Source organism: Lonchura striata, chromosome 6, assembly GCF_046129695.1.
Source record: "Lonchura striata isolate bLonStr1 chromosome 6, bLonStr1.mat, whole genome shotgun sequence".
Classification (NCBI taxonomy): domain Eukaryota; kingdom Metazoa; phylum Chordata; class Aves; order Passeriformes; family Estrildidae; genus Lonchura; species Lonchura striata.
In genome coordinates, this window is record NC_134608.1 from 47,727,285 (window position 1) to 47,747,303 (window position 20,019).

A 20,019-nucleotide genomic window follows, 5' to 3' on the forward strand; every position below is an offset into this window, starting at 1 on the left:
GCTATTAATGGATTTTGTCAAATACCCCATTTTTAAAAGCACTGTCTCCAGCTGGTTTATCTCTGTCGAGCTCAATGCAGCTCTCTCTTGTACAGAAAACATTAAATCTGATAAGAGTACATTAAAGATAACAGCTTTAAGAATGAAGAAGTTTCTCAGTAAGGTTAGATTTTGCCTAAGGTCTTCCTGCCTTCAGTATGCATAGGCCAAACCTCAAGTCTTTTCTGTGTTCTGTTTTTGTGGCCCAGCATTATTTGCAGCTCAACCAGAAATTTCCAGCCACAGCAAACATGTAACAGGTATTCAGTGTTTTTGTAAGTCTAAATATTTATTTTTCATCAACAGTGAACACAGGAAGACTGTGCTGCCAGTCTAACTTCTCAAATAAACCATAAGCATGTATTTTTTCTGACCTCTAACAATAATTGCAGAAGAATGCTGGAGGTTTTTACCACTAACCAAAAGCAACTGTATTGTTTAATGAGATCCTTAAGTTAGTTTGTTTTTCTTTAAGAGTTATGTGTTTGGCAATGCTTAGAAATTAGTTTTTGGTAATATAAAAGGTTCAACCAATTCACTATTATATCTGAGAACACTACACGGCCCCAAAGGAAGAGAAAACCAGTGCTCATCTCTCAGTGTCAATCCATATTTACTTCGCCACACAGAAGTTTCAGGACTTCAATGAGAAACTGTCACTATCCGAGTGTGTGCACAAAGAGAAATTGCAGTTGTCATCAGGTACAATATGTTTCATTCTGTGCTGTGACAACAGAAAATCCAATTGTCGATAGAACAAGCTGTATCTACCTATTTTCAGGCTGTTAGTCTATTCACTCTTCAGTACAAAACCACATTTATGGGAAGAGGCCAACAGAGTCTTTCAGAGAGGAACAAAGAGAGAAACATCACTTCCACTTGTACTATGCCCTTTTTTAGTCCTTGTTGCTGCTTAAGTACATGGAATAGACCAATTGAGTTAAGGTGGAAAGTAAATACCCACAGTTCTACTTTTATAGCAGTTATTTAAATACAGCTTGATTTGAAGCTTTGTTAAACTATTTGGTCTTCTTTAATTTAAAAAAAGTGCTAGTGCATACATCTCAGACACATTAACTACTTCACATCTCACTTATTTTCTCCTGCAGCCTCAGAAAAAATGGTCTGTATCAAATACCTTCAGCCAGTCTGCTGTGATCACCACACTGGGATCCTTCAGAGCACTGAAGAGTTGTTTGGTAGCTCTTTTCTTCTCCTGTCTGTAATTTTTTTTTTGTACCTGGTTGGGAACAGAGAAAATATAGTAGCTGTAATCATGGCCTCTTCTGGGGAGGAAAGAACATAATGCATTAAGGACAGTTATGTATAGCACAACAAGAACTTGACCTAGCACAGGTTCCCCAGAAATGAGCACAAGGAGGAATAAAAACATAATGAGAGAACAGGCATATTCTTTGCTCCTGAAGTTTTATTAAACACAACCTAGTTTGTCTTTTCTTTGAGGGAAATGGCTGGATACCCAGCCTTCCTCACCCCTCAAATTCAAGAAACTATATCTAATTTCATTTATTTATACTTTTGGTTTGGTAGACAAGCAAGTGCTCAAGCTACAATTTGCTCAGATTGCCTAGGCAAGTCTGTCCTAACAAGAGCAGTGAAGGATTACAATCCTCTTGAGGTGCCTAATGGCTCCAGAACATACAAACACAGTGAAATAATTACACTGATCTGTTCTGCTTGCAGTATATAATCTAATCCTGTATATAAAGCCTGTAAGTGTCCTTGGCCTCTAATGACTCCTAGAAGATTCAAAGGCTTCTCTGGGTCTTGGGAAACGACTCTGACTTGTTTCCAATGGTTTGTTTGGAAGGTACTATTTGTTTTTTACAAGAAAGTCAGCTGATCATGACCTGGCTGCTTTGAACATACCTTCAGTGTTTCCTTCTTCATGAATTTGGCTGTGGGAGACACACTCTCTTTGTCAGACCCATTGCAAAGCTTATATTCAATCTAAAAAAGATAAGGAGTGAAGAAAAAAATAATGTGTTAACATGAAGATGTTCAAGTTATGCTCTGATTAAATGTTGTTTAAACTTTCAGGAATCCATGGAAGAGCTGATTACAGACTTCAGCAGTGGAACACTAAGCAGGTGCACAAAATTAATATCTACAGTGCAGGTCAAACTTCCTTTTTATACCCATGGCTGGTTGGAAAATTCCCCATCAAATTTTCTTTGTATTTCTCCCATGCAGACATTAATCTTGGTTAAAAAAATAAACAAAAAACAAACAAACAAAAAACCAATACAGAAAGCCAAAAAATTATTTATAATTTTGAAAACTGTCTAACTCTGTTCAGACCTGAAAGCATTTCAATTGCTAGAATAGAATTTATGGGGAATTTGTTATAGATTTTTTAAAATGAGACTTGATACTGGCAATGACTGTTGCACTGACTGAGAGGTCCAAAAATATGGGTGGGCAAGAAATTACCTAATAATGTTACAGATAATACAGGAAATCATCTTCATCTTGGCCTTGCAAAATGAAGCACAAAATATACACAGTCACTTCAAATGGTGTTTGATAGTGTCAGTGCTGTTTAAATTCACTTTCAGTGATGTTTAAATTGATCTCGTGACTGTGCTGATGGGCTGCAGAAATGCTTTATTTCATTAGGCATAGTGACAGCATTACTGTTACCAAAATAAAGTGTGCTTAGAAAGTGAAGCTCTCCAGAACCCAGCTCACAACAAGGATGCCCCATGTGGAAAGATTCTGTCAGCAAATTGTACCAAACCTGGGCAGGGTTAGTGGTGAAAGAATTATGGTACAGTCTGAACTCTGCTGCTTTTTATGGGACCTTGGGGAAGTTACTTTCTCTCTCTGTACCTCTCTTCCTTCCAACCTTTCATGTGTCTGATGCATTCAGACTGTGATCTTTTGGGGTCAGGCACTGTCTCTCCCACTCACACATGACAGTTTTGTAAGAAAAGCTCAGCCCTCAGCCACCTTGATCTAATGAGTGTGACACAAAAATGAGGTGCACTAAGAAAAAAATGTATCAAATATATTTCCTATTTATAAATTCATGGCTATGATGTGAAATAAACCCACTGGGCTCTCAGAATTTCTCTCCTTTATGTCACAAATTGATGTAATAATTTTACAGCACCTTCCTTTTCCCCTCCCAGTGACACAGAAATCTTGGGCTACTACAGCCACGAACTATGCTGTACATTAGTGTGAGCAGGAAAATCTTTAATGACAGGCAGATCAGTCCTTTTCACATGACTCAGAGAAACACAGAAGTGCATGACCAGATCACAGGAAACAAGCCACCAACTATGCCTTGGAGACTGGGGCAGGAGCAAAAATGGAAGATAAGAGTGCCTGCTGAGCAAAACTCCTTGTAGATGATGCAGAATTAGAGATCAGGGGCTGAAGGTGCAATTTTCAACAGAGCCACAGTCACTGTAGAACCTATTACCTGTTCTCACATCCCCTTGTAGTACTCTTTCACTAAAACCAAAACTACACATAATACTTTACAAACAGAGAAATGAAAAGTCTGTGATGACACACAGTGAGAGTCCTGGTCTGACTGTTGAGCTCACAAGTCAACTTGGATCCACTCAAAGAAAAGGCAATCTCCTGGACTCCTGAAAACTATTCAGTGTTTGCTGGTTTTGTTTTCACAGAAAGCTAAGCCTGCCTCCTCTGCCTGCAGTGCAGTCTCTGATACATATTTTGTGCTTTGTACTTTATTGTAAAAACACAAGATTTCTGATGGGGACCACTGCACAGATGTGACGAAATGAGCAGAGAGCTGTGCCCACAGGGTCTTTGTCACATTTCAAAGAGCAGCAGCAGACATTTAGGAGATAAACTCTAAGCCTTTCTCTATAAAGAAACCTTTCCAAGTGCCTAAATATCTCTGAGCAAGAATCCTTCAGAATTATTAGGAGATTATGCTTTCATGATTCGAGACGTGTGTCCTCTGAAATCAGTCAAAAGAATTCTCCCCCTTTCTCCCAATTAGTAGGAAGAATGTCCTGTCCTTGAGACATAACTATGAGCCAATTGTTTATCAGTAATTTCACTCCCTCTGGCCTGGGAGATCAGACACAGAGAGAAACACTGTGTCCTAGTCCTCATTAGCCCGTGTGAGAGGCAGCAAAAGCACAGATGTTCCCAAGATTCTAGGAAATACTGCTCAGGTGCCTGCAAAGCATCAGGATATGAAGAATGGGTTTTGCTTGACTAATTAAAACAAGTCACAGTTGCCATATAGAAAATTACACCTTAGCACTTAAAGAATGAAATTCTGGCCCCTAAGCTCAATTGGCTTGGGGAGATTTGCTTGCAGCTGAATTCAGAAAGGCTTCCAACAACCACAGCGAACCTGAGCCTAGACCTGCTGCTTGTGGTGGACCAGCACTGACACAGACAGAAGCGTTTCCACTGCTCCACCAGCCCCACCCTGCCTCCTCCCTGGAGTCTCTCTGGGTCATGCTAAAAATAGAGTTGAACAAGCACAAGGCTTTAAACCTGGGATGTTCACACAGACAGACACTGATTCTGACTCTTTGGGAGAGCTGACTCCATGTCCAAGGACACTGGTGCCCAATTCCAGCCAATACTGCTGTGCACACCATCAAACCGCAGCACACAACAGCTGATGAAGGGATAATCTCTCCTGACACCACCACAGCCTTCAGGAGCTCAAGAAATACAGAGGAACTTGTCTGGAACCATTTCATACTGGTGCTTCACTTAGTTAAAGCAACTGGATGAAGAGCTTTGGAGGATGCTCTGGTGGCTCCTGAACCACTGTGCTGCTTCCTTCAGGTACTCCCTCCCCCAGTTTTGGGCTACACCTGGACATGCTGAATCTGTGAACCTGGCCTGTAAGGGGAAGCAGGGATACAGGACACGGTGGTCACCAAGACAGGCTTGAGAGTGGATGAGAAAGAAGCAGTAACATAGATGCTCACTGCCCATATAAGAATTTCTAGGCATGGGAAAATAAGTTTCTGTGCTTCTATGTCCCAAAAACTGTGATGTACCTACCAGCTGTGTGACCAATATCAGAGATGGTTGCAAAACACTTTATTAAGAGAGAAAAAATGTTACTACAACTAAGCCATGGTTTTAACTAGGAGCCATGGTCAAGTTTTTAGATGTGCCTGACCCGGGACTTTTGACACTTCCCCAGCTTTTGTCCAGGCAGACTTATTGCTTCTCCCTCTGATTTTGCCCCTTGTTATACATATGAGGATGCACCATCACTAATCCTAAACAGCATCTTGCTGGCAAGGAAACTGGTGATCTGCAGCTCTACAGAGTGAAAAGCATTGTGCTTCTGGGTTTAAAGTTCCTGGTTTCTCACAGGACAAGTGGGATCCAAGTCCCCAGGACAGCATACCATAGGTTTCCATGCTGCTGATAGTAATGATAGTTCCCCTAGGATTAAATAATATGATTTCATATTTTTACATTAATCTGTCCTAATGGTTTTGATTGTACCTTGTGGCATACATAAGATTCAGTAAATTTGGGCCATCAGCTCTAAAGATTCCCAAGACACAGCAGGGTCTCACATTGCTAAGACACATCAAGAGCATTTAATGATGTCTTTCTACTGCCCTGCCTTTCTCAGCCTGGCAGAAAACTGAAGAGACACTAAGAGAAGCCATTTGTCATCACAGCAAGTCTTCCAAGGACACTGGGATAACGCTTGTGCAGGGTATCAGAATCTGGCCCCCGCTCTTTGCAGCAACATGTGAATAATATTGGCCACAGATGAGACTTTGTACAATCAGAGAGCAAGGAATTTGTGTCCTTTTTAAAGAAAAAAAAATCACATTGGAGTATTCTAATAAGAAAGCAGCAAGTAGGCTTTCCATATACTGGTTCCCATAAAGAGGGAAGGCTGTTAATCTGCCAAAAACTTTCACCAAAGCATGCTGCAGCACTCACAGGGAGAAGAAACTGTTGTCTCTTTTCAGTTCTCTAATCAAACCTGTCCTTTTCAGGACTGAGTGATGACCTCGCCGCTGACAATGGGCTGCACTGTACTCAAAAATATACTTTTTATCCCAGTTAAGTTTCTGTTCCCTTTCATCTCAGTCTTGGAGCTCTGGAGAATCACTGCTGATTGTTAGTAGTCATCACAATACCCTAACACTTCTGCCAGGCTTTGTGAGAGAGCATGCAGAGTCCTCACAATAGTGCTATTCTGATCCATGTCTTTTTGACTTCATTTCCAAGAGGAATCAAATCATTTCACAGAAAAGCAGCCTGTGATCAACTCCGGTGTGGAGGATGCCAGCCCATCAGCATGCCAGCTGTGCCTAGGACAACAGCAAGAGGAATATCCTGTCACTTAGCTCAAGCAATCCTTGCTGCACAACAGCCAGGATTATTCCAAATCAAAAACATTTAAATAAAGTCATTCTCAAGCCGTGCTCTTCATGGTAACAGCCCCTTTTTCTTCTTTGCATCCAAGAGAGAGAAAGACAAGATCAGATGGGAATTTGAAGGTGGAACAAAAAGAGATGGGATCATAAGTTTTGCTTCACAAAATCAGTGACATGTCCTTGGTCAGATGTAATTTCTCCAGTATCTTTTCCACATATAATTGCTACAAGTCATGACCACCCAGAAATAAAAGAAATGAAAGAAAAATTGTTGAGTAGTATAAAAACTATGGAAAAGCTGGGTTTGACATTACACCTGACAAACTCCTTGTTACTTGTGGATATTCACAGATATCTCAACTAAATGTAAGCAATTTTGGTTTAATTATATTATAAGCAGTTCTTTAAAAAAAAAAATTATTTTCATTGTGAATTAACAGCTCATCCAAAGCACAGTAGAGTCAGTGAAACAATTTTTACTGACAAACAACCTTTGCAGTAGGAAAGATTACCCTTCAACTGATATGCTGCTTTACAGTGAGCTGAATAATCTTCAACCAAAACTTTCCAGTTAGGAAAAAACCCAACATAATGATCCCTCTTATTTCAACAATGTTAAAAAGATAAAGTGACTGTGTTTACTATTCTGAAATAACACAATGATTAGCACAAACTGAAAAGCCTGTACAAATAAACAGCTGACATGACAGCAGCATCTGGGGAAAATAACTGGTGACATTCAGCCATTCAAGCAACTTCAAATATCTAGATATACCAGCATTTAGTGGAATCCTTGGCTCCATTGCATCAAATTATGGTAAATAGAGAAAAACTCACAGACCTCACAGGATTTCTATTTGATCATTTAAGTGTGTCTTGCATGGGAAGTTTGTTCTGCAAGGTCAGAATATCTAAAGAACATTTGAGGCCAGATGGGAAGTTGGACACTGAGAAAGATGCTGTTTCACATGACTGTCCTGGACTTAGTGCCAGCAGAAAGCTGAAGCAGTTTTGATTTCCCCTACAGCTATAGGCTGAGTTTAAACAAAGTGAGCAATGAAAAACAATTGGACCTGCAGTTTTGCTAAATTTTTAAATAAATAATTTAAATTCCAGCACCTTCATTTGCCCTCACCTTCCTTGTCAGAAACACTAGACTAAGGAATTACAATCACTAGTGCCTATGCTGACATGATTGCATTGCTGTGGCTTCCCCAAAGTTACTACTGTCCACATTCACCTCTGTGAGGCACCTGGGTATTTTCAGGGCTTGTATGCACCTACAGAAGTTAGGGCTGCTCCATGTTTTCCACTTCACATGCAAAATCCCGCCCCTCTTCAACCTGATTTCCCCAGGATACTCCAAGATATGTCTCTGCTCAGTTGAAATCAGCTGCAAAACCCTCTGTGGAGAACTGTGCCTAAGTGTACCCTAAAGTGCTGCACTTGGAATTGAGGAAGCAAAGTGTGCTGAGCCAGGGCACCGGAACTTAGTGTAAGTGATCATAGAGACAACTGGCTCCAAAATAATGCCATCGACAACATGGAGGGCATGAAGTATGGTAAAGAAAAGACAGCAAAGGTTCACTTGAGCATAGCCACCACCTGGAAGGGCTAGAACCTCCCATTAAACTGAGCTTAACGCACACAGGGGATGTTTCCTGAGTCTCTCCAGGGTGATTCCTGCAATATCCGGGTCTGTCTGCCAAACAATTCCTTGGTTTGCTGTTAAGGGAGAACAGAGGAAAAGGTACCCTTGTAAACTTCCACATTTGAGAATGATCTTCTATGTTAGTCCTGAGTGTAACCATGACTGGAATTAACTCAGAGGTCAGAAGCATGATTCATAGATCAAGCAACATGAGCTTGAGAGAGTATGGGAACTGTAGCTTAAATCTCAAGTGATGAGTATGTGCAGTTTCAAACCACTGTGCAGCTAAAATAAATTCCTAGCAGTCAGTTATATTTGTAATTCAGATTACAAATCACACAAGAAAGACCTGAACAATTCGGGCATGTGGAAAAACTCATTTACAATGCTTTGCCTTCCAATACATCACATAACTGTGCATGCATCAGCCCCACTCCTACAATTTCATAGACATCATTGCAGTATTAGCAAGGGACTGGAAACAGTGAAGTACCACTGAGTTCCAGCTTCAGGATTTTTCTGACTATCCCTTAAAATATACCTCAATTCTTTGTGGCGCTGCCTGCATATCAAGAGACTCCATCTGCCCTTTAGCCAGTAGAATTAGTAGGTAAGCACAGGAAAAAAAGAAAGAGGACATGCACTGCAATAAAAGGTGCCTCAGAGGACTCTAACAGCATCAAATGAGGCACAAAGCAAAACAAAGGCACCTACTGTCACTATCAGGTGTGTGCTAACTGTACTACCTGGTTGCAGAGGCAAGCTTGAGGGTTTGAGACAGTTTGGTGATACTTTCACACCCCACCTATGAGCTCTCATCCCAGAAAACAAGGATAAAGGATTCTAAAATAGAGAGAAACTAATAGGAGAAACAATCTGAAATAAGTAGGCTAATATTTTTTTTCCTTTTGAAATAGGAGATGAAAGAGACTCCACTTAAAAAATTAAATAGGAGAAAATATGCTGCAGAAAGTTACCAATGTAAGATGTAGCTCAACTGTGCCTTAAATATGTTCCAATAAAATGTGGGTCAAGAAGCCACAGCTGAAATTACAAATATATATATAGTGCCAACAACCACACAAACACATTGAAAACAAATGTTCCAGTATCTAATATTTGACTCTCTGTACAGACAGGACAACTGGGATGTGTTCACACCTCAGAGAGAGCAGCCCACCCATAAGCACAGGGCAGTGTGGTTGCAGAGAAGTCTTCACAGCTCACAAGTTCACAGACATTTTATAGGGGTTTTATGCCACATTCTCTCTGCTAACTTGGGCAACCTGCAGCCTTCTCCATCATGCAGTGTGGATATGGCCTGGGTGAACGAAATGCAGAACAGTTTCCACCTCACTAATGAAGATGTGAAACAGAAACACGATTAATGTGCTTTGGCAATGCAGGGAATCCAAGGCAGAGCTGAGGTTCCCCAAGCCCCAGTCCAGGGACAGAATCTCTTGACTGGCTTTCTTTTCCTTCTTATTACTGAGTGAAAGTAGTTAATGTGCTGTGGTACATCAAAATAGTGCTTCTGAAAGGACACTGATTTCCAACAAGGTTTTTCATATCTGTTATACCAAAATAAGGTATCCATGGCATTGATCTGCAACCTGTAACATTTGCTTTTTAATCCATAATTTAAACTAGCACACCCTACAGTCCAGTCTCTAGCAATTACCCTCCCACCCCCTGCTATCAGAAATATAAATATGATCCAATTGGGGCAGACTTCTCGCTTTGGTTCAAGTAGGTGGGATCACTATTTATTTTTAAACTGAAATAGTATGACAGATCCCTGCTTACAGTTGTGAAAGCTGACAGTAAGGCTTAATTTTATGGCATTAGAGCTGAGTGGATGTGAAAAACCACATATTAAACAAGCTGACCATCAGTTTGCCTGAATTTTTAACAAGACATTTCACAATGAGGACTCCCTACTCTCACTGCAAAGCATGACAGAAGGCAAGTTCCATGGCTGGAGGAGAGCAAGGTACTGCACAACACAGCAAGGTGAAGAAGAGTGAAGGGAAAATGACAGGTGCTACAGCACAGATCCAGTGAGGTGGAAAGTCTCAGAATCAAACATCATGTGTCTAAGCAGAATATTCAGGCAGGAAAGAAACACCCAGCTCTGGCCCATTCAGCAGCCAAAGCAATTGCCTGCAACACTGCAAAGGAGTAGGCAAGTTGAGGTTTGGTGTTTTGGAGTCATGTCTGTTTTTAGTGCACTGGTGTTTTAGAGCAATTTTGACTATTGTAAAACCAAAAGCTTGGGTTGGTGAAAACAAAGCTCATGTCCAGGTTCAGAGCCCCATTTCTTTTGATTCACAGATCTGATGCAGTTGTTTTGTGCTGTGCATTTCCTCTTAACTCTTCTTAACTATTGTTCTTGGCACTGTCTAGCGGAGATCCACCAAAGGCTCCCAGGTGCACAAAAAGCATGGCAGAAATCAAGGTGGGCACCCAAATATTTCATGGGTGCTTCTCCTTTCAAAAACATACCTGTAGGAGACTGAATGGCAAGGAAGGCCCAGAGGGTGGGAAAACACAGGTGAGCCATGCTCTTACTCAGCAATCTGTCATAAATACAGTCCTATTCCTACGTTCATCCTGCATCTCAGAGATCAAAGTCCCTTTTGGGTAGCATTTCAGTGCTCTGAGCTGTCCTGTCCTAACAAAGTCCTCCTTCTTTACATTGCTAAGTCACTGGAAATTCAACACCACTCCATGTAAGGCGTGCAAAACATCTAGCTTTAAAACACAGCCCTGGATGCAGTTACCTGCTCCTTGGGTTTCTCCACTGCCAGGATAAGTGGGAGGCTGATTTTCCTCGAGGAACCTGCCTGAAAAAGCAAAACTAAGATTGGTTTGCAGCTTGCAAGGTTCTAGCAATAGCAGAGGACATGTACACAAGTCCTTGTTGCATACTCTCAAAGCTCCTCTCATCATCATCTCCCTGTGCTGACCTCTGCCACGGCATCCCAGCAGAACAACCTGCAAGCTCCAGGCAAGCACTGGAGCACTTCCAAAAATGTAGTGGAAGATGCAGAGATTATTTTCATGTCTCATTAGAAATCACTGTTTCTTTCATGCTATATTTTCATTTCAGCTGGTGCCACTTGCATTTTATAGCTTCATAGTTTAAAATAAATTTAGTTAAAAATTTATTAACTGGTCTTACTTCTATTTCTAGTTACCCTCCAAAAACATGTTAGAGAGCTGCAGCTAAAAAAAGCTGTACACGAATCTCAAAGCCAGATTTCATTTATAAGGTTGATTCTATCTCTAGAGGAAATCAAACCCTGGCACCCTGTAACTCTTGATCTAGAGGCAGGTTTTGAGCTGTGAGATCCAGGGACTTTCAGTTTTACCTCTCTCTAACAGGCTGGATAGAAAAGTTATGTTCAGGAAATGTTGATTAGTTTGTCTTCCTCTTCTGTTACATCAATTCCCAAAGCTCTCTCCCAGGCTCTCCACTCACTGTTTCAGATGCTGTGCACAACACTAAATATTACAGTTTTCTTTTGCAAAACAATTAAGATTTATGATTGCCTTGCTGATCAGGAACAGCAGGAGACACCTCTGCTGACAAAATCAACCTTCCAACCATAATTATTCATATCTAATTACACTGCCAAATGAGGCACAAATAAACCAGGTTCTTCTGTGGGAAGTGAAGTCAAGCCAGAGGAAAGTGCAGGCTTCCTTGTCCTCCCAGCCATGCAAAAACATTAATTTTCTTTCCCTCAAAATATGCACACACAGTTCCTGCAGAAACAGAGGGAGAGGCTTTCTCAATGACTTTTAAAAAGGAAGGGTAAGAATGATTAATAACATCCTGAGAAGAAGTGAAAGCAAGACTGGGAATGGTTCCCTATCCCAAAGTACCTTGTTAATGGAGTTTGGAGTCTGTGGTGTCTCATCCTTCAGTGACGATGGGCTGTTTCCTTCCACATCTTTTCCTGCAACAAAAAATTGTGATTCAAAACCAGAGAAATTCTGTGCAAAACCATGGCTCATCATGGCCTGAGAAGGGCTACTGCTACTGGCACACAAGGGAAGTTATCATGAGCAAGAGCAAGCACACCGTGATCCCAGAGAGGGATTGTGTAGAATTTGAAATAGCCTCGATCCTCATGCTTGGGTAACAAGACTGCTCAAAAGTAAGGTCTCAAAACACCATGGAAAACCAGCATGAGGGTTACAAAGTCCAGCATTTGAAAGCTGGAAGAAAACAGAAATAAGGTTTCTTATGCATCCTTAATCAGCTCCCTTCTGTGTCCGCATTATGATGCAGTCTTTAATTACATTACCAAAGTCTGTTCTTTCCTTACATACCCCATGCCTTGTTCAGTGCAAATAATAAATGCAATTCAGTTAATAAGCAGCTACTCAATCCTCCTTGGTCAGTATCTGGCAACTATACACTGACGCACTTGATAGCATGCTTTGTTGGACAAATAATAACCATGATCACAAAATGTTACAGAAGAGTATCTAGGCATAATTAGTAAAACAGAATTTAAAAAACCCAACACAGTTGAAGAAGATAATTGTCTTATGACCAAGTTATTTGTTAAAATAAGAAATATTTTAATTTTTTGAGCAGTAAATGAGTACTATGACATTTTCCAATCATTGTAGAAATATATAGTCACTACTCAAATATCCTAAACTTGCATACATTATATACTGGCATGAATATGTGTAGTCCTAGTCCAAGCAATAAAATGTAATGATTCTTTTGGCCAAATGTAATCATGGCCTTAGAGTAAAAGAAAGCATAGAGCTTCTATAAAAAAAATAAATCCAAAAAATAGAATCTGATGAGACTAGATTTTTAGTGCCAAGACAGTCATTGTTAACCAATTACAATGTCATTTTCTTCTCAGAATCACTGGCAATCGGAGCTTCAGAAAACAGGATGCAGTAAAGAACCACCAAGGCAGTGAAACACAGTCCATTTGTAGCACACTGCAAACATGGGAACTGTTGAAAATGTTTGTAACGCTGTGTGGGCCAGCCTTGGAAACACCACCAAATCCAAAACCGGCAAGGGAAAACCCCGATTCTCCCAAAGTCAGCAGAAACTGTCATAGATGTGTCAGAACTATAATTTCTCCTGGAATTATCAGAGCAGCCTTTGAAGAAGCCAAGCACTGTTAGGAAAGTCAGGCACAGAAGCCCGTGCTGACACAGGAGGCCTGGGAGAAGAGGGACAGCACGTGTGCTGCTCATGTGGGGGAGCAGAATGGAGGAAAAACCCATCCAGACACTCAGGAAAGTGATGCTGCAACACAGGACCCATGTCTGAGCCTACTTTCTTATCTGTCACTCCTCCCCTGGAAACACTGAGCCTTAAATAATGCACTCAGAATCCTGATGTTTGTGGGCAGGAGGAAATTAAAAATAAAAATTAAAAAAATCCCTGGTGGCCAGAAATTTGACAGTGCCTTTGGGCTACCATGACAAGTGGGATGGCCATAAGCACTGCTGTGCATGGATTAGAACCTGGATGTCTATGCTTTTTCTTTCTCTCATGGCATTTTCATCTCTATAACCCCCATTCTCCCTAAAAGAGGCAGAGGAGGATGGGAAAAAACTCATAAAGCCACGTAGCTGCTGCACTTTTTTCCTCCATGAAGAGTTTTTTTCTGCACATGTATAGGAAATTAACATATGGTCTAAAAGTTCAAGTAAAGTTAATGGGAATCAGCTGCTGCCTGCTCCAAGGGAATGGTGTCTATTAGCACAACAGAATTCACATCCATTCCTTATTATGTCTCATTTCTTAAAGAATGCTTAACTCCAAGCTTGTAGCTGTACAAAAAACCTGGATGTGAGACATTTCTGCCTTCTCTCAGTAATGCATTTAAAAGGATTAGCACCTGAACAATGAGATTTTCTCTCTTCCCAAGGTTCTGGACAATCCTGCTGAGAGAGCATTATGGGGAAAAAAGGAACATGCAACTGTCCATTCTTATTGTATCATTTACAAGGCATCATTAGGTATGTTCATGAAGCAACACCTGCTAGTTTCTTATGCCAAATGCATTAAGTCTACTGAAAATTGTGAGGTAAAGGTCGTTTCTCAGAGAAGAGAATCCCTCCGAATCCCTCATCTTTCCTGTCTGTCTTAAGGAACCCTGCTGCAGCCATGCAGAAGGAGAGGGCCAGCCCTTGTTTGGAAAGCAAACTTCATAGGAACGATGTAGAAGTTTCTCAAAAACCCACTCACACAGCTGAGTGTACAGAAAGCTCAAAAGTGAGAGTCTCACCCAGAGCACAACAGACACAGCCACCTTGAGAAAATAAACAGGAAACCACAGAAAAACATACAAGGAGCTAAACAAGAACTGGCTATAGAAGGTGAAACACTTATCTCCCTGATCAAGAAAACGCAATTGCCACAATAGAAAGAGAGATGAACCTTGCAATTTAAAGTGCTGGCTGCCACTAGGGCACACAAAGAAGGATCCTCCACAAAGTAGCCCAAAAATTCTGCACCAAATAACAAAAAGAATTTTGGGAAGAGAATCAGTGGTGCTTATGGAAACAGCCTTCATCCCATTGTGAAAAAAACTGCCAACACTCCAGTCTTGTGGCTAGAGAGTAGAATTACTGATACTTTCGTTTTATCCATTATTGCCATGCACAGGGGAACTAAATACTTAGTGCCTTTTCAGAACAGTAACCATTCCTTTGATTTTCTGCTGGGCATCAATCCTACAGGTGCATTTGCCTTTCCCCTTTATAAAGAATGATACAGCAAGCATGACTGATAAACTCCAAGAGGAAATACAAGCTCTGATGTGTGACAAAGCTACTGCAAATAAAATCTATTTCTGCTGTAAGTATCAGCCATGTGACCCAGCGTGAACACCTGAAATGTAGTTCTGTTTATCTTCACAGGAAAATTCCCATATTCATGAAAGTACATCTCTTAGAATGCAGATAAGCCAATCTAAATTTTTATTTAAAGATTTTGTGTGATCTTGCAGCCTAATCAAAAAGAGAGATCCTGTGAAAATTCTTATACCAATAATTTTCCTATCCTCTGAAATAGAAAACAGAGAAAGGTTCTCTCTCCTCAGGGCTAAGTGAAAGACAGCCATGAACAAGGAACAAGAATTCACGTCCCTCTAATTTGTGAGCTCCCTATAAAAAGAAAGAATCTTACTCAATTTTCCCTCAGTTACAAGAATCATTATCACTTTTGTATGCAAGCAAAAAGCAAGAAGTTCAAAGTGTTATTTCAGATAGTGCCCTCTGCATATCTCATGTTTCCTTTAAAAAAATTAATTCCCTTGCTGAACTGCATCTCCACAGAGTAGCTCTTCTGAGGTGTAAAGGCTGTCACTCCCTTCTCTCTGAAATATTTATTTGCACATCTTCATTGTTGGAGGGTGAATCCGAGGTGATGGTGCAGTGAAAGCTGCAGCTCCAACACATCACAACCCACTGAATTCCAGACAGGAAATCACTGGGCTTTGCTGACCACTGCATCCACTCAACACAACCAGCCCAGTGCTCACGTAAGGGAAACTTGCTGGGCTCAGGCAGCAAAACACAGACCACTGGAAAAGCCTCAAGAACTGAAAGCTCACGTAAAACAACAGAGAAAAATAGAGAACAGAGAAATATGGGATGCAGCTTATGGACACAGAGCTGTGGCTTATCGATGGTGATGGCAGCATTGTTCAGAGGAGCAGGAGAAGGTAGGGAGAAGCATACAAGGCTCAGGAAAACAAGGCAGAAGCAGCAGCAAAGGAGTGAAAGCAGAGCCTGCCATAGGAAATGGCAGCTGAACATGAAGAATAACAGGCCCTTCTTGCAGGAAATATGAGAAAAACAAACAGACAAGGCAGCTCCACAGGGACTGGAAAATAAATGAAAGAGAAGTAAGAAGGAGGAAATAAAAGAGGAGTAAGGATAGACAAAACCCCAGACTCCCTGCAAGAAATGCCCTGACTGAAGCAGTAAATGATGTTTGTTTAAAAGGGATATTCTGTCCTTTACAAATCCTTTAGCCTGTGCTCTTCCTTTGCAATACTGAGGGCTGCAGCCCTCACTGGCATCAGTGCTGGAGGTTTCCTGGGACAACTGTGCAGCAGAACAGAAGATCCATCATGGCTCAAAGACTTTGCTGCTGAGCCCAGCAAAGGCTGCCAGCAGGGATCAAGGAGCAACAAGGTGATGGGGGAAGCTCAGGAAGAGAAAAATTCTTCCAGCCACCTCCTCCACACTGAAACCCTCAACTTTCCCTGGTTTCTAAAATATTACAGCACTGAAATATAACTGTGAGGGAGTCAGTAACTTTTCTAGCGTTGAAAATGCTGGTAAAGACTGAAGAAAGAACTGGGCAAACTCTAAGATATGGCTCTCCATCACCTCAAACAAGGGAAAGCAAATACAAGCTGGAAAATCAGCCCTTCAGCTCCCAAGGATAGAAGTGAGCAATTTATTTGCCACATGTTTGTACAGACTGTACTTATGGGCAGTCAGCTGTTCAGAAGTCACTCCAGGTTTGAAATGTATGAGATTTTAGGTGTCCCATTTTAAATTGTTTTCAATTTGATTACTGAAAGGCTGTTGAAGCTTCCAGCTGCCTCAGTGACAGACAGGATTAGTCAGCACTGCTGAAAATAGGCTCCCCACTGCCTTACAGCAGACACTCAAAAACAAAATACCTGCAAAATCAGGGGCCCTTGAAACCTTTGCACTTAAAGACAATTAGCTCAGGAAGCCCAGACCTGGTTCTGGGCTACATCTGCAAAGCCCAGAGAGTCTGTTGGGTGCTACATCTATATGAGCACTGAAACCTTTTGATAGATGCTGTGTTCTTTCTCCAGATATCAGTGTTTTGAGACCTCACAGGTGCTGTGAGATCTGACTATTTACAACTGACATGGCAGCTGCAGATGACAGCTCTACAAACTTGTGACTGCCCCCTGAAGCACCTGTTTACAGACTGGAACAGAAGAATTGTCTGCAGACTGCAGTAAAGGGAAGACTTCAATGTTTACTGTGAGCAACAAATTCTGAAACGATAAAATGAGCTCTTCTTCTTTCAAGAAAGGTGCTAGGAAATTCAAAGCTAAAAAAAAAATAAAATGTAAAGAGAATGCTTAAAGGTAGCCTGCCATTCATTGCAAGCTGTCAACATTCCTAGTACTTGTAGTGCTTGTAGATATTTACAGAACATTAACCACAGAAATTTTGCTCTTGTGATATTTATTCTGGGCTCTAAATCTGAACAGGGAAGCCTGACATTAAACATCTAGAAATGGGGACAGTAAATTTTAAGCAAGTCCAACGCTTAGGGTGAAACACAACAAGTGACTTGAAAGTGGATGTGCCTGAAAACATTATAGTAATTTTTTAAAATGTAAGGCCATGCAGCATTCAAACAGTTACAAACCCCAATTCTCATGCCCTCCATTCCCACTTAATGCCATGGCAATGGAAAATAGCAGCATCATGGGAGCAGCACTGCCTAGGATCCAGCTGCTGTGTTGCAGCAGCTTCTCTCACTTTCTCTTTCACATCCTTGTTTCTCTTGTTTCCTGGCAGCATGCTGAGATATCTACTTGCAGTCAAGCACCTGAGGCACGCTTCTTTCTGCACTGACACAGCAGAAACCAACCTGGGCTGAGTGGGTAGATGTCGTTGTCGGCCCCGAAGAACAGATTGCGCGTCAGCTTGCGAGGATCGACCTTCTGAGGGGTGGATGAGGCCGGACAGAGGGAGAACCTGCGACGAAGAAAGTTCTCCTCCTTCATGGCATGAGCTGTGGGGGTTTTCTGAAAAAGAAAGATTGATTACAGTTAATTTCAAGACACAGGAAATCAAAGTTTTCACACCTAGATGGCTCCGCTGCTTCAAAGCCACCCAAGCCTATGCAGTGTGCCAGATCTTTTTATAGAGTGCCAGAAGGACATGCAGGGAAAAAAAAAAAACTATATTAATTTGAAGCTACAAATACTGATTTGCTGACTCTCAGTATCTGTAAACTGTTGGGAAGCAGGACACTGCTCCTCAGTGAATCCAGGCAGTGTAACATCTTCCTGCCTGCAAGGATCTATCAGGATAATAGCTACTCACTAGGTCCATTCAATGCCTAACATTCAGTACACAGTGCCTGAAACTCTTCTTTTTTTCTTTTTTTTTTAAAGGCTTTTGAGTCTCATAAATGCAACTCCACTGGTGTCCGCAGAGTTACACCATCTCCACACAAATCAACATTAATCTGAGCTGTGTGGAGGAAGCCCAGCTGCACCGGCTGCAGGGAACAGCAAGAGATCACACCAGTCACTCCCACCCTTATCTCCTATTACAGCACAAATAAATGATTTTGGTTTTTTAAAATGGCATTAAGATGAGCCTTGCAGTTTGATCAGTAAGATAACCATTGCTGCTCTACGAGGGTACAGACCAGCATTTTTGTCCCCAAAAGCCTCTCTGCATCCCTGTACTGGTGGTACTTTGCTCTTTATCACCACTTGGCTAACACATTAGACTATCCTGGCTGGAATTAAAGGGGTTTTTTGTACCCATCCAACAAGCAGTTCTTTCTTACCCTTTACAAACAGATACTATGACTATCTCCTACCCAAGTGACAGGCTTTATTCTGTGCCCATGTGCAGGCTCTGGATAGCAGTAAGAAGTATTAACCCAGCCTTTGGGTGGGCATCCCTCACCACAAGGTTTGCTGCTTCTCTGCAGGACAGTTACTGAGGTAAGGAAAACCCTTTAACATTTCCTGAAAAGCACCTCCAAGTTTTCCCATCTCTTTCAGGTTACTGGGAAAACAAAGAAGAAAAGGTTGCCCAGAGTCACAGTGCAGCTTGGAAGGGCAGGACCTACATACTCCTAAGGTGACCCTCAGGACACAGGTGGGAAATGGGTTGATAACAGGCTATGAGACCCTGCCCTATCCCTCCTGCTCCCAGGACAACCCCTGTGCTTGCACTGCCCAAATGCCTGAATTTCATGGGGAACCTTCAACAGCCTTTTGGAGCTCAGCCTTCACAGCCAAGACACCACATGAGAGGGGATGCCATGAATGTGTCCCAGTGTGAGGAACTCCCCTCCTGTGTTTTATCTGGGCTCTCTACCTCCACCTGTCCTGCCAATCCCAGCAGATGACAGGCCCAGTGTTTCAAGCTTTGCAATTTTTAAAAATTTATTTGCCCAGCAGGCTGCATCAGCTATATAAACTAGCTGCTGTGTAGAAGGCAAGAGAAGGCCTCAGTGCCCAAGAGCTTAATTTGATCTACACCAGGCTGGACTCCATTAATGCCCATGGGTTACCAAAACCACTTTGAGCAGCAGGTCTTTCTGAACCCAGCTCACCATGGTGTGTGTGAGACATCAGGACTGTAACACCCAGAACAGGCTGATGGGTAGCAGGTGGGGCTAGCCCAAACCTGAGACTCCCCTGGGCTATACAGCTGCCATTTGAAGGGGATGTGTCCCCTGTTGGGCAAGCATCACCCACGGAGGATGGGACAAGGTCTGTGCAGTGCCTGCCGAGATCTCCAAAAGCCCTGTGTGTCAGCATGGCCCCACCATGCAGAGGTGTAAAACAGCTCACACTCAGCAGCAGAACTGCACCACAACCCCTTCACACAGCTCTTGGAGAAAGACTTTCAGCTTGAGCTCCAGGACACACACACTGCACGGGGCTGCCACGGGCCGAGCCTTGCCTGGCACCCCATGCAGGGACGTGTTTCAGGCCAGTGATGTGTGATGGCAGCCAGGTGAAATGAGCTGGCTGCAGCTTCCCACTTGCTGCTGCCCTGCCTCCTGCCAATTCAAGCTGCCCTGCAAACATATCCAGGCTCAAAATGTCCTCAGGTTGCCACTGTGGCCAACAGCATCTCCGAGGGAGCAGGTAACATAGCTAACTTAGCAATGTAAATAAACCTCTCTGTTTGCTT

The 20,019-nt window shown here is 42.0% G+C and overlaps 1 protein-coding gene across 11 annotated transcripts in view; it reads right to left on the reverse strand.

The window, feature by feature from the left end:
- Nucleotides 1–20,019, reverse strand: part of OSBPL5 (oxysterol binding protein like 5) — a 174,434-nt gene that overhangs the window by 43,978 nt on the left and 110,437 nt on the right. For 10 of the 11 annotated variants that reach the window (XM_021526752.3, XM_021526751.3, XM_021526753.3 and 7 more), the window contains exons 2-6: nt 17,723–17,879; nt 11,965–12,038; nt 10,857–10,919; nt 1,930–2,010; nt 1,178–1,279 (exon numbers count right to left, since the gene is read on the reverse strand). In XM_021526752.3, coding sequence (XP_021382427.2) covers nt 1,178–1,279; nt 1,930–2,010; nt 10,857–10,919; nt 11,965–12,038; nt 17,723–17,879 — 477 coding nt within the window. The remainder of the gene's footprint in view (nt 1–1,177; nt 1,280–1,929; nt 2,011–10,856; nt 10,920–11,964; nt 12,039–17,722; nt 17,880–20,019) is intronic. The other variant, XM_021526750.2, reaches the window with a different exon arrangement.